Source organism: Rana temporaria, chromosome 1 (assembly GCF_905171775.1).
Source record: "Rana temporaria chromosome 1, aRanTem1.1, whole genome shotgun sequence".
Taxonomy (NCBI): domain Eukaryota; kingdom Metazoa; phylum Chordata; class Amphibia; order Anura; family Ranidae; genus Rana; species Rana temporaria.
In genome coordinates this window covers 286,680,344-286,695,623 of record NC_053489.1, presented here as the reverse complement: position 1 = coordinate 286,695,623, position 15,280 = coordinate 286,680,344, and the positions used below count along the sequence as shown (strand labels likewise).

General features: G+C 41.2%; 1 protein-coding gene across 1 annotated transcript in view; it reads left to right on the top strand.

Moving 5' to 3' along the window:
- Positions 1–15,280, top strand: part of SMC5 (structural maintenance of chromosomes 5) — a 139,077-nt gene that overhangs the window by 10,947 nt on the left and 112,850 nt on the right. The window contains exons 2-4 of the mRNA XM_040356728.1: positions 3,034–3,175; positions 10,173–10,225; positions 14,103–14,265. Coding sequence (XP_040212662.1) covers positions 3,034–3,175; positions 10,173–10,225; positions 14,103–14,265 — 358 coding nt within the window. The remainder of the gene's footprint in view (positions 1–3,033; positions 3,176–10,172; positions 10,226–14,102; positions 14,266–15,280) is intronic.

Below are 15,280 nucleotides of genomic sequence, written 5' to 3'. Positions count from 1 at the left end.
TATGGCCGGGGGAATGGTCTCTGCATCCACAAGTCTTTCAAGCACTCTGCCAAAGATGGGGAGTGCCGGACGTGGATATCATGGCATCGAGACTCAACAAGAAGCTAGACAGGTTCATGTCCCGCTCAAGGGATCCGATGGCCTGCGGAACCGATGCTCTGGTTTGCCCTTGGCATCAGTTCAAGCTTCTTTATGCGTTTCCCCCGCTCCAGTTACTACCCCGCCTGCTGCGCAGGATCCGGGTGGAGCACATACCAGTTATCCTGGTAGCTCCAGCATGGCCCAGAAGGGCTTGGTACTCACTAATCCTAAGGATGGTAGTGGGAAACCCTTGGACTCTGCCTCTAAGGCCAGACCTGCTATCGCAAGGTCCGATCCTCCACCCTGCCTTACGGCATCTAAATTTGACGGCCTGGAAGCTGAATCCTTGATTCTCAGGGGTAGAGGTCTGTCTCAGAAAGTAATCTCTACCCTAATCAGAGCCAGGAAACCGGTCTCTAGGGTGATTTATCACAGGGTCTGGAAGGCCTATATAGGCTGGTGCGAATCCAAGCTATGGCTTCCTCGCAAGTTCACCATAGATAGAGTTTTAAGTTTTCTCCAGCTAGGAGTGGATAAAGGATTGGCATTAAGCACAATCAAAGGACAGATTTCTGCCCTGTCAGTGTGGTTTCAGCGGCCGCTGGCCACCCACTCGCTGGTTAAGACCTTCCTTCAAGGGGTCTTACGTATTAAACCTCCAGTTAAATCCCCGCTTTGTCCGTGGGATTTAAATCTTGTTCTGTCGAGTTTACAGAAACAACCGTTTGAGCCGTTGGCTGAAGTTCCTTTGGTTCTACTGACAAGGAAGTTGGTGTTTTTGGTTGCCATAGTTTCCGCAAGAAGAGTTTCGGAACTGGCAGCCTTATCCTGTAAGGAACCATATCTTATATTTCATAAGGACAAGGTCGTTCTCCGCCCTCATCCTTCCTTCTTACCGAAGGTCATATCCAGTTTTCATTTGAACCAGGATTTGGTATTACCATCCTTCTTCCCTAAACCTACTTCCAGAAAGGAAGGGTTGCTGCATACCTTGGATATTGTCAGGGCCATGAAGGCCTATCTTAAAGCTACAGAGAAGATCCGGAAAACAGATGTGCTGTTTATTCTACCGGATGGGCCCAAGAAGGGGCAGGCAGCTGCAAAGTCCACCATTTCTAGGTGGATTAAGCAATTGATCACTCAGGCCTACGGCTTGAAAGGGTTGCCTCCTCCAGTATCATTAAGGGCTCATTCTACTAGAGCCATGGGCGCCTCCTGGGCAGCACACCACCAGATCTCTATGGCTCAAGTTTGCAAGGCGGCAACCTGGTCTTCTGTCCACACATTTACAAAATTCTACAAGTTGGACGTAAGAAGGAATACTGATACTGCCTTCGGGCAGGCAGTGCTGCAGGCTGCAGTTTGAGACCCTCGGATTCCGGGGGCTCCTCTTTTTTTGAGTTAAATTTAAAATTTAAGATTATTTTTCTCAAATAAGTTGGATTTATTATGATTTGAGTATATCTCTAAATTAAATCCTTTTGTCTTGGAGATGTTCTCCCTCCCCTCATTGTAAGCATTGCTTTGGGACATCCCATATAGTAATGAATGCCGCTCTGTGTTCCGTGATGTAACGATAAAGAAAAAGAGATTTTTAATACAGCTTACCTGTAAAATCTTTTTCTTGGAGTACATCACGGGACACAGAGCTCCCACCCCTCTTTTGAGGACCATTTTGGGAGGCATACTGCTTGCTACAAAACTGAGGTACTCCTCCTATGGGAGGGGGTTATATAGGGAGGGGCATTTCCTGTTTGAAGATTGCCAGTGTCTACACCTGAAGGTACTCCATATAACCCATATAGTAATGAATGCCGCTCTGTGTCCCGTGATGTACTCCAAGAAAAAGATTTTACAGGTAAGCTGTATTAAAAATCTCTTTTTTTCGGACAATTCAGACAAGCTTTATAAATTCAGCACTTTGAGCAGCTGTAGAGAAGCAAAGACTGCAGATAAACAGGTAAAACTCTTTGTATGAGGTTTTGTTTAATCTCTGTATCGCTTGAGGCCAGTCACTTTACTGAATATATGTAAGGATTTACAACCACTTTAGAAATACTCTGCTGGATGGGAAGGGGTTAAGGAGATTATCAGAAATTGTAACGTGTGTGTCTGGTGAGCTTTAAGATAATCTGAGATTGTGCAGCCAGATTGTATAGTCATGTATGCCAATTTAAGCTTAAAGCTGGCCATACATGGATTGAAATCCGGCCAGTTCAGCAGGGACCAGCTGAATTTTGGTCCATGTATGGGCTATCTCTTTGTATACAAGTCGATCTATCGACCGACTTGTGTACAACCAGCCTGTCTGGTTTTTCCCAATTGATCAGTGCCACCGGCTATAGCCAGCAACACTGATCATTGTATTCTGGCGAAGTGAAGACTTCCTGTCGGCAGAATACAATCGTTTAGCAGGAATGATTCCTCTAGTCACCTCAACATTTTTATTTTTTTTTTGCTTAAAATAGCAAAGGTTTATAAAATAGAAGTAAATAAAATAATAAATGAAAACAGCAGGAAAATAATACCGTACTTAAAAGGAGAATAAGAAGACAGTAAGGCTGATTAGAGTAAATTAAGGTTTAATAAGGAGTTAAGCATAGGAACAATAAGAGAATTTTTTTTTTAATTGACAAGGTTTATTTTCAGACCAAAGCTCATCCTTTTGATCTGTAAATTAATAAACAGAAGGACAGATCAGAAGATAAAATGTCTCTTTATCTGTCTCTTTCAGTGCTGAAATGCTGCTTCTTTTTTTATTTATTTTTTGACAGCTGTGAGCTCTGCACTTTTTACATGAATTGTGGAAATACTGAATTAAGATTAAGATTAAGCTCAATCTTTTAATGATTAATCGAGCAGCTCCAAGTTAACAGTCATTTACAATACATGTTTTTTTATAAAAAAATTTAGATGGTGTAATAATCTTTTTCTTTTTTTTTTTTTATGCAGCACATATGACTTGTGTGAGGTGTTTCCTGGCCCTCACTTAAATATGATTGTTGGTGCAAATGGAACAGGAAAGTCTAGCATCGTTTGTGCCATTTGTCTGGGATTGGCTGGAAAGACCTCCTTTATTGGCAGAGCTGATAAGGTAACATTCATTTGATTTACCATGTAGATTTTATATAAATATATTGTATGACCCCCCCCTGTCACTGGGCAAGGGCGCATCACGTGATGTGTGTCTTATATCTGACATTCTGATATTCATCCCAGCACAGCTGTGTGGTCACTGTCAGCTGGTTCATGCTGTGGGAACAAACCTTACTGGGGGGAGGAGGGGTTATTTAGGTTCCTTCAGAAGTCTTGTGTTCCTTTGAGGTTTCATTGATGGCTAGTTCTCTTGGGGTTCTTCCATGGGTTCAGTGGGGGCTGGTTCTATGGGTTCAGTGGTGGCTGGTTCTCTTTGGGTTCCTTCATAGGTTCAGTGGTGGCTGGTTCTCTTTGGGTTCCTTCATAGGTTCAGTGGTGGCTGGTTCTCTTTGGGTTCCTTCATAGGTTCGGTGGTGGCTGGTTCTCTTTGGGTTCCTTCATAGGTTCAGTGGTGGCTGGTTCTCTTTGGGTTCCTTCATAGGTTCTTATGTAAAGGTGCTATAGATATAAAGAGGTTTAAATTGGTGCCTTCGTCCCATCTTTACATCTTCACATACGGTGGACTTTAATGGCACCGTATGTGAAACTGATAATCAGTCGGGGGTATAATATAAAAAATATTTTTATTACAAAGTATAGAAAAAGTACATATTTATAGTAACGGAATGGATGCATATCTTTTTTTACACAAAACTGTAATCTTATATATACGCAATGTACAATAATACTAATGTTTTTTCTATTTATAGTTATGTGACAACCCATGTATATCTTCCGACAAATATATGTCTGTATTTAGCCCCTTGAGGAAGCGGATTCTACAGAATAAACAGCAAAACATGTAGAGCCTCTATACCAGGGGTGCCCAACCTTTTGAAGAGCGAGGGCCACTTAAGCGACTTGGTAATGGGTCATGGGCCACAATGAGTGAAGCAGGTGGATGGCAGCCCACTCTACTCTATAGAGCCACTTCTAAAGCCTTGTACACACGCTCGGTTTTCTCGACAAGAACCAGCAAGAAAACTGCTGGCAGAGCTTTCTTGCTGAGTATACCGAGCCTGTGTACGAGGCTTTTAGGTTTCTCGACAAGAAAACTGCCCCAAAATCTAGATGAGAAAAATAGAGAACATCTAATCTATTTTTCTCGTTGTCAGATTCTAGACAGTTTTCCTGCCGAGAAACCCGAGAGTGTGTATACTTACCTGTCGCTGTGAAAACCTGTGCATGCTCGAAATGACTTTGACGCATGCGCGGTAGCTTCCTAGGCATAGGTAGGGTGCAGCAAGATGGCGGCGACAGCATCGAATGTGACGAGTGCATGCTCGTCGTACGCGTTGACGTCACCGCCTTCTTGCCTTTCAAGAGAATATTTTGAAAGGAGAGTCTGTACACTCGGGCGGCAAGAGGTTCTTGCCAAGAATCTCGTCAGGAAAAACAAGGGTTTTTTCCTGATGAGATTCTGGCTCGTGTGTACAAGGTGAATAGAGGGTCCAATTGGGTCAGATTGACCGTGTGAAAGGGGCCTAAGTTAACCCGCACTGTGGGTGCAGCACAGTTCACCTGTGGCTTTCCTGCAGGCTAGATGCACTTTGCCATAGACTTCTATTTTATCCTGTAGGTGTGGTGCACTTTTCAGAAAGCACACCAAACTTGCAGGTAATGGAAGTCTATGGCTCAGTACAGTTAACCCGCAGCTGCGCTGCTCTGCACATCGCAGATCAGTTTGAAAGCAGCCCAGTAACCACTGTAGAACAGATATTCCCATATATACACTGCGATTTTAGTAATAAACTTACCTATAATAACGGTATTCTGTTTTATTCCATCCCAGAGCAGGAAGTCGCGGGCCACATCAGAGGGATCCGCGGGCCACATGTGGCCCCCGGGCCACTGGTTGGGCACCCCTGCTCTATACTATGTATTGTCGATGATTGGATATTTCATTGGTAACAATAGAATACTAACGCACTGGGTAACCTCTATCACCACTGCGCCAAAAAAAAAAATGAAATAAACTACAGCTGCTACTTGTGAGTGAATAATTAAAATGAAAAAAAAAAAAATTAACCTTAATAGGTGTAAGAAAATTGCAGCGCTAATTAATATAATAATAAATAAACAATAACATATAAACTCTACACCACGTGACAAGTGATATAAAGTCCATAAAAAATTTATGAATAAATTTGATGAGAAAATTCCTTATTCTGTGAACCTTCCACCTCACCACCGTGCTGTGATAACTCCCCTCTGAAAAACGCACTCACCAGACGGATTTGCCTTTCACTCTCGTGTTAGGCTAAATCACTTGTGTATGATCCCACAAATGGATAAACTAATCTCAGCTGGACCACCGTGATAATCCCTCAATAATGTACATGAAAACAAAAGAAGTGCTCCAATAGTGTAAAATTGTACCACCAGTTTAATTCAAAATCACAGCAACTCTTCATTCATTAAACTCACGTGTAAAAAATTAAAAGTCAGCTTCAAACATGAGGTGTGTGCTCAGTTGGTATAGGCTCACCACACTCCAGATTCCCGGCTCCCAGTAATGGCAAGTCGTCTAAACAGCAGCGGCGTCTCTAGACAGTGAAGCTAGTAAAACTGTAGCCACGTTCCCGACATGTTTCGCAGTAAATGCTTAGTCATGGGAATCCCATGACTAAGCATTTACTGCGAAACATGTAGATTCTTTCAGTCGATTTCTTTCAGTGAGCCCCAGCTAATGATTACTTGGGTTGAGTCTTTGACTGGAGATCCTGACGCTGAGGGTGGTTGGTCACGTGAGTGGTTGGTCATGTGGGTGGGGGCATGTAGGTTCCCCCCCTGGAGAGCACTGTAGACCTGTAGGGTGACTTATGAGCTCAAATCAATGTGGGTGTGGAAGGCCCCAATAGGCTTCACAGATTCTACAAAAATTATTTCTCTACCATTACTGGACAGAGGTGTCCCAGCGGTCATCTTGTCATGAAGTCTTCTCATACATAGGATGTTCCTTTTTTTTTTTTTTTTTTCAGTGGCGAAGAAAAAAAAATATATTGTATGAAGGCCCTTCCACCAAACCTGTTCCACTCTGGTATAGGACTGCTATCATGAAAATATTCTATAGTGGTAATGTGGAATTCCTGTGTTTCCAAGGCAAAAACTCCCCCCTACTCACTTGTACCAGGCTGTAATGTGTTCCTTCACACCTGGAAAAAAGCTATTTGTTAGATGGTCTGACAGCGGGGAATAGCATGGAAGATGTATACTGTAAATTTAACCTAACCTTTCCTTTGTTCTTGATACTGGATGCTGTGATGCTCTTGCAAAAATGTTATATATAGGAAAGACCAAAAGAGCTTTGGGGTAAGGAGAGATGAGCACCTAAGGGACATTCAGTTGTAGGATTTTATATTTTATCATTGAGCATCCCCAGATGGTATTGAAGTAGTTGATATTTACCACTTGCATAACACCACCAATCATAAGCGGCTGAGGCATTCCTCGTCCCACAGCTGCATGCATACACATCCCTTGTATACGTATTGCTGCAGAGTATACATATAAGCCTTGGCCTGGGCATTTTTTTTTAAGTGCTCCTGAACTCTCCTTTGTTATCTTATCAGTACATGTATGTACACAGGGTCGTTTACAATCGTTTCTAAGCATTTGAGTTTAGAGACTTTTTTTTTTTGGAACGCAAAAAAATTGGTTCAGAAGCTGAGTTTAGAGGTATTTCAAGCGCCAAACGCTTCTAAACATGGTAACTTGTGTTTAGCCGCATTTCTATCACAGGCGTTCATTTTTTTTTTTAACCGATTCTAAACGCAAACGCAGCATGTAAATGTGGCAAGACGGATGTTTTAAACGTGGGTTACTATTTGTCAAGTTAAATCGCTCAGGAGAGGTTGAATAAACGTTTCGTGTACATGAAGCCTTACTGTAGGAACGGTGTTATTTGGATGGTGAGCTGTATTGGATTTCCGGCAGATGTTTGTTTGGTGTTGACGCCAAATAATTACATTTTAGTCTCATTTGACCACCTAAACTCACTTTGAAGATTCTGAGGCAACATGGAAAAATGTGTTCTAGACGGATGAGACTACAATTGAATTATTTGGCCTCAACACCACATATGTTGCATTGAGATAGGACTTGGGTAATATTTAGGTGGGCAAGGGGGCTATGCAATAAGATAAAAATTGCCTCGCCTTTACTACCACTTTTAACCTTGCATCCCCCCTTCTATCTATTTATTTATTTATTTATTTATTTATTTTTTTGGCTATGTAGCATCGGTGTGGATAAACGGCCAATTCCTGGCTGAAATAACTGCAGTGGGAAGTTGTGTTGGTAAACTGTGCCATATACAACATTGTCCTATTTTGGTGATGGTATCGTGGCTTTTGTATAATATTCTTAAAGTGTTCTTAACCTCCGAAAAAAAGATAGAAATGTAGATTGTGGTACCTTAAAGCAGATTAAACAGCACAGTGCTTGTGCTGTGTAATCTTCCTCCCTCTAAGCTGTAAAATAAAAACACTAAACCTACCACTTACTGCTTGCCCTCTCTAAACAGACCACAATAACCAGGGCTGCTCCACCCTGATCACCATGGTCAAAGTGCCTTCCTCCGTGATAGGCTACCTGCTCCGCTCTCCCCTCTCCCCCCTTCTTCCTGCCTGTCATCCCCCTCTGTGTCTTTCTCCAGCCCGCCACACTATGTCATTTGTTAAACAGGCGTTCGCATTTTGCGTTTGTTTAACTTTACTGTTGTATTCTTTTTTTTTTTTTTAATTAAAAAAAGTGTATTTTTCCCCAAAAAGTGTGCTTGTAAGACCGCTGCGCAAATACCGTGTGACAAAGTATTGCAACGACTGCCATTTTATTCTCTAGGGCAGGGGTGTCAAACTGGCGGCCCTCCAGCTGTTGCAAAACTACAAGTCCCATGAGGCATTGCAAGGCGAACAGTTACAAGCATGACTCCCACAGGCAGAGGCATGATGGGACTTGTAGTTTTGGAACAGCTGGAGGGCCGCCAGTTTGACACCCCTGCTCTAGGGTGTTAGAAAAAAATATATATAATGTTTGGGAGTTCTAAGTAATTTTCTAGCAAAAAAACTCTTTTTAACTTGTAAACACCAAATCTCAGAAAGAGGCTTGGTCTTTAAGTGGTTAAGTAACCTTGATCCGACCTAAAAAGAGCCTATCATAACAGTGCTAAACTACAAGTACTTGTGTTACCACTGGGGTTTGTTTACACTAGCCCGCACACATATTAACTGGTGTATGGGCAGAGACTTAACTAGAACCTTCAGGGCCCCCCGGTGCAAAAAATATGAAGGGCCCCCTCACCCTTTCCTCCGATACCAGGTGGCGGAATTCCAGGGCCCAGTTGCAAGTGTGACCTTCAAGACTCTGGTAGTTGTGATTCTGGTGTAGTTTTTCATTTTTTTTTTTTTTACAATATTATTTCTTACAATTTGGGAGGGGGGGGGGGCAGTTTACTGACAGTTTACTATGCTTTAGTCATGAATGCACAGAGTCACTGATAGGTACGGATGTACTGGCACCTTCCCCACTCTCCGTTCCTGAAATCAATTAGGGGGGGGTGGGTGGGGGAGAGCACAGGGGCCTGGGGGCAGCAGAAGAAGCTTTTTAGGAGGGGCGGCAGACATATAGAGGAAGCAATCACCTGGGCATTCATCCCTCCTATCCAGCTGTGTATGGGCAGTGAAGGGTGATGTCGTGTTATTGCATATCAAGGAATTATAAATATACGGTATATAATATTATTATAGTTTTAATTTTAATGTTTCACAAAATTAAACTTCATTTTTGTGCACTGCAGTACACTATGATGCCGTTTAGCGAATTGTGCTGTGTAAAAATTTATGTTATGTGCATGTATGTATTTTTACACAACCCACCTTTAATGTGTTATGTGAACAGTTGTTTTCTATGTACCCTTGTGTTGAGTCTGCTTTGATTTCTGAAGATGAACGTATAGCTCAATAGAGCTAGTGTGAATGATTCCTTTATCCCTTATGCCTCGTACACGCGATCCGATCACACGACTAATCGTTCGCATTGTGCTGCATAAAACTAATATCGAATACAATAGTGCAAAATGTGCTCTATGAAAAGTAAGATCCCGTGCAGGTAAAACATGGTCCTCACATAGGTGTACGCTTATATACTTATGCCTGTGTGCAGTTGAGGTCCTTCTGTGTTGTTTTTATCTGATGTGCCTTTTAGGCAAGAAAGATTCTGGTAGTGTGGGAACCTGCTGCTAAACCCCTACACCTTGCATTTTTATTGTTCCATGACAATGATGGGCAATCCCTCCTGGCAAATACAATTGTGCAAAAGTCAGAAAGGGGTTAGGCCATGAGGCAAGTATGTGCAAGCACCTCTAGATCAGTGTTTCTCAACTCCAGTCCTCAAGGCGCCCCAACAGGTCATGTTTTCAGGATTTCCCTCAGGTGAAACTGATCAAATCACCTGTGCAAAATAATGGAAATCCTGAAAACATGACCTGTTGGGGCGCCTTGAGGACTGGAGTTGAGAAACACTGCTCTAGATACATGCCACAGGGGGGCCTGTCACTCTCCCTAAACAAAGCCTTTGGTTAGGAGTATATGTCTGCTACTATTGCTTATTTCTTCTGAAAATGCTAGTTGTGTGCCTGTCATGCGGATCCCAGTGCCTTTTTAATACTTCTTAGGCACTGACCTTGACCGATTATGCAGGGCAATAGTTTTATTGATCTGAAAAAGGCACGCAGATTTAAAAGCTCAAAGTGTTGGAGACAGAGATAGCCAAGCAGATAGCATTCTTATAAGAAGGTCAACAAAGACTTACCCTGGACTTCTTTCATTCACTTCCTTTCGAGTTTGAACCTGATTGCTAGCTGTGGGGAAGCAAATTGGTGTGATACAGATACTATGGTAATTGCATATCATTTTAGGAATAAAAACTACCTAAGCTCTTTATTTTGTATTTTTCAGGTTGGTTTTTACGTGAAGCGTGGATGTCAAAAAGGCGTGGTGGAGCTTGAATTGTAAGGTTTTTAATAGCTACATTTTGATGTGTGTTAATGCAGGGAACTCGTATAGTCAAAACTTGACATGTTTGAAGGGAACTTGTGAATAAATTAAGGCTGCAACTAACGATTATTTTCATAATCGATTAGTTGGCCGATTTATTGTTTTGATCAATCGGTTAATAACTTAAAAAAAAAAAAAAAAAAAAAAAAACATTTTGTTGCGATTTGCATTTCTACATTTTTCTTTTTGGCCAGTTTTTTGTCGGGCAGAATAAAAAACACAAATTTGCCTCAAAAATGCATTGCATGCTTTTCTGCAGCTTCTCCATTGAAGTATATTGAACCAAAAAAGCACTGTTTTGCATTAAAAAAAGTCCTTGTCCTTTCCAAATACGCAACAGCTGAAAAAAGCATAGACGTGAATGTGTCACATAGGGAATTTTTTTTTTTTTTTTTAACTGTAGTGTGTTTCTGCAAAAAGCAACAAAAAACAAAGAGGTGTGACCCAGGCCTGAGATGTTTAGTAACATAATGGGGTTAAAAAACAAAAATTGGTAAAAAAAAAGAGCAAATAATCAATAAAAGTAATATTTAAAGTCCATTATGTTACTGGCCGATTAATCGATTTATAAAAATAGTAATCAATTAATTGTCGCTTAATCGATTAGTTGTTTCGGCCCTAGAATAAATCATAAGTTATGAACTAATAGCAACAGGTTAGATGTGTTAATCTATCAGCAAATACTCCTGGCACAGTATTTTTTTTGCATTAAAATGTCTAGGCTTGCTGATAGAGCAAACCTTATGAAATCAAAACGTAGAGTGACCTAAGTGAACCTGATCTGGCCAAAAGTGCCTTGCGTTACATCGTGGGTGTCTGCTAATAATGCTTTAGTACTCAAATTGATTCAGATGTCCATTTGGAGACCATTGGATCCCATATCCAGGCTGTGCTCGAGACTTTTTAAACTACCAAATTCCAGAGCCTCTGTTGGCCAGTGATGCTTTGCCATTTAATAGCTGAATTACAATGGCTGGCCAATAGTATCAGGAGCAGGTAGGACCTCATTTTGACTTGGAGAGAAGATGAGCTCCTGTGTTCTACCTTGGCATATGGTACAATGAGTTCTACAGATGCACATGGTTTGATATGAAGACGAACATATGCAACACCTTGGTACTGTTTCTGCCTTAGGCACTTTTTGTTCCAAATCAGGCTTTTCTTTTCATGCCCAAAGCTGCACATACACTACATCAATTTCTGCTGATTCCTGCTAAAATTGTCAGTACCTCTCAGCTCTGAAAAAAGTTGATTTTTAAGTCAACTTGTGCTGAAGGAGTCTGTCTGACATTTTTTGGCTGAACAGCGCTGTTCAGGTATTCAGCAACTTATGGAGCAGTGGCTGCTGAATATATTAGCCTGGCAGGTGACGCTTCTCTATCCACGCTTCTAAGGCCCCTTTCACATGTACGGATCCCATGAGGATCTGTACATGTGTATTCGCTTGCTCAGTGGGGGTCGCTCCATTGAACCCCGCTGATCCGGCAGATGACAGGGCGGTCCCTGCACACTGTGTGCAGGGACCGCCCTGTCAGATCTCCGCTCTCCCCTATGGGGGATCGGATGAACACGAACCGCCTGTCTGTGTTCACCCGATCTGCTCTGCAGACGGATGGAAAAATAGGATGTTCATCCGCTGACACCCGCCATCTCGTAGGGATTAATGTATGTCCCTTTTTCATCTGTAAAAAAAGATGGATGAAAAAGCGGACATACGGTCCGCTGGTGTGAAAGGGGCCTTAGTGTGCATGGCTGTGTGGCCAACTTGACTCAAACACAACCACGGTTGTTATGATTCACATTTTGTCTGTTTTTGTGCAACCTTTTTTTTTTTTTTTTTTACAAGAAGTCAAACACAAACACCATTAATAACGGTGAAATTGAGATTGTGACACACACACTAAAGCCCTGTACACACGATCGGTTTGTCCGATGAAAACAGACCGATGGACTGTTTTCATCGGACAATCCGATTGTGTGTGGGCCCCATCGGTTTGTTTTCCATCGGTGGAAAAAAATAGAACATGTTTTAAATTTTTCCTATGGATAAAAAAAACGATAGAAAATAACGATCTGTGTGGAAGTCCATCAGTCAAAAATCCACGCATGCTCGGAATCAAGTCGACGCATGCTCGGAAGCATTGAACTTCATTTTTCTCTGCACGTCGTAGTGTTTTAGGTCACCGCGTTTTGGCACGGTCTGATTTTTGACTGATGGTGTGTAAGCAAGACTGATGAAAGTCAGCTTTATCGGATATCCGACGAAAAAATCCATCGGATTAGATTCCATCAGATATCCGATTGTGTGTACGAGGCTTAAGATTATATTCAAAATGAATTTCTAAATGATCACATATATGTATACCAAATTATATCGACGATTAGTTCCCTCTCGTAGATGCCCTAACTGATTGTATGAAATTTGGCAGACCATAATCTGCATTTAATGGCTAGGCCTGATTTCATATAACCCAGCAAAATGATTGCAACCGGAAAACAAACAAAAATCATCAAGCGAATAAGAAACTATAGTTACCCCTCTCTGGGATGGATTGCCTTAATATGGCTGCCAACCAAACCCTAAAAATGGCATCCAATGGGTGGAAATGTGCCTAGCTTATTGTGGAATTTGTATGTATGTGTATATAATATATTGGCTACTGTTTATTTAATCATCGACACTTATAGATTTAGCACTAATTTTTAACCTTTCCTACAGTATGTATATGTGTGTGTGTGTGTGTGTATATATATATATATATATATGTGTGTGTGTGTGTGTGTGTGTGTGTGTGTGTGTGTGTGTGTGTGTGTGTGTGTGTGTGTGTGTGTGTGTGTGTGTATGTATGTATGTATGTATATATATATATAATTTTATACTGTTAAAAGGATTAAAGATTAGTGCTAAATCTATAAATTTTAATGATGAAATCCATGGGAGCCAAGGTTCATGAATCTGTTCCTTTTCATTTTGTGGTACTTTTTCCCTCATATCTATTGATGTCTTTTTGTAAAATGTATTGAAGAAACTTGGACATGAGGATGTTTAGGGGTTCAGCATATTCCAAAAGGATAGCACAAATCAACAGGGGGGGGGGGGCAAACTTCCTCGCACAAATCCTTATAGCTACAGGCACAAATCCCAAAACCAGGTCTTACTCACAATGTCCCAGGAGCTGACAGCCCCCAGCTTCCACATGACTGACTCTCTTCAGTGAGGGAGACAAAAAAAAAATCCTTCTTCAGTCCAGAACTCCAGACAAGTGCCCTCCAGCAATCTTCTTTAGGCCCTCTGCTCGGCACCAACTGAGGCCCAAACTCTTGTGTCACACTAGCTGCCTCTCAGAAGCGGCAGCCCTAGAAAAACTGTAACCCTCCTAGCAGAGGAAGAACATAAGCAGTTAGGAGAAATTGAACACCCAGCTTAGAAAGCCCTGTCCAGACAAAAACAATGGATCACTGCCCCACTGGCTACAGTAAAGCCATCAACTACATTTAGCCCAACAGACTAACTAGAGAAGGGCACTACATCCATTTACAGTAACTGCAGGATACGGCTTGCAACAGTTAAAGCTGAACTCCAAGGAAAAGAAAATAACCTTGCAGTTGAGATCCTCCTGCACCGTAAGGGTTAAATACTATTTTTTGCCTTGGATACCAAAAAAAAAAAAGGACTTTTATACTGTTGGTGAACTGAGCCTATGGTGTTATAAGTATGTGTACTTCAGGGTTCCCTTTAAATTTCAAGTGCTTGTAAATGCATTTTTATTTATGAACTCTATTGATAAGGCTAAGTTTTCACTGTTCAAAGAAATGTACTTGCTACTCTAGGTTCAAACCATCTGGGAATCTGATCATAACACGTGAAATTCAAGTATCGAATAACCAGTCAACATGGTACATTAATGGAAGGAGTGCCACCCTAAAATCGGTCGAAGAACAGGTGGCTGCAATGAACATCCAAGTAGGAAATCTTTGTCAGTTTCTGCCACAGGTATGTGAAAATCTTCAACTGTGTCTATTATAGAATAGCAAACACCTTGATATTTCAGCAAAAATTGTCAACATCAATAATTGTAGCTGTTAATAGGTCTTTGAGAAATCTTTATTAACCACTTCAATACCAGGCACCTTTACCCTCTTCCTGCCCAGGCCAATTTTCAGCGCTGTCACAATTTGAATGACAATTGCGCAGTCATGTAATGCAGTACCCAAACTAAATGTTTAATCACTTTGTTCACACAAATGGAGCTTTTTTTTTGGTGGAATCTATTCACCACTGTTTTTTTTTTTTCTAAATAAATGAAAAAAAACTCAGAAATTTTGAAAATGTGTTTTTCTTTGTTTCTGTAATGCCTCATACACACTATCAGTTTTCCTGCAGGTTTTTCTCCTCAGGTTTACCAAAACCATGTAGTACAATGGCCTGCCTGATTGCATACAAATTAAAACTCTTAAGGTTTGACCTCATATTAGATGGTTTTGGTAAACCTGAAGACAAAAACCTGCAGGAAAACTGATAGTGTGTATGGGGCTTTACAGTGGGGATCGAAAGTTTGGGCACCTCAGGTAAAAATTTGTATTAATGTGCATAACGAAGCCAAGGAAAGATGGAAAAATCTCCAAAAGGCATCAAATTACAGATTAGACATTCTTATAATATGTCAAAAAAAGTAAGATTTTTTTTCTATCATTTACACTTTCAAAATTACAGAAAACAAAAAAATTGTGTCTGCAAAAGTTTGGGCCTCCTGCAGATTTAATATCTTGTACTGCCCCCTTTGGCAAGTATCACAGCTTGTAACCACTTTTTGTAGCCAGCCAAGAGCCTTTCTTCAGCAGGGACAGGGAAGATGGTTAAAATTGATGGGAAGATGGATGGAGCCAAATACAGGACCATTCTGGAAGAAAACCTGATGGAGTCTGCAAAAGACCTGAGACTGGGATGGAGATTTGTCTTCCAACAAGACAATGATCCAAAACATAAAGCAAAATCTACAATGGAATGG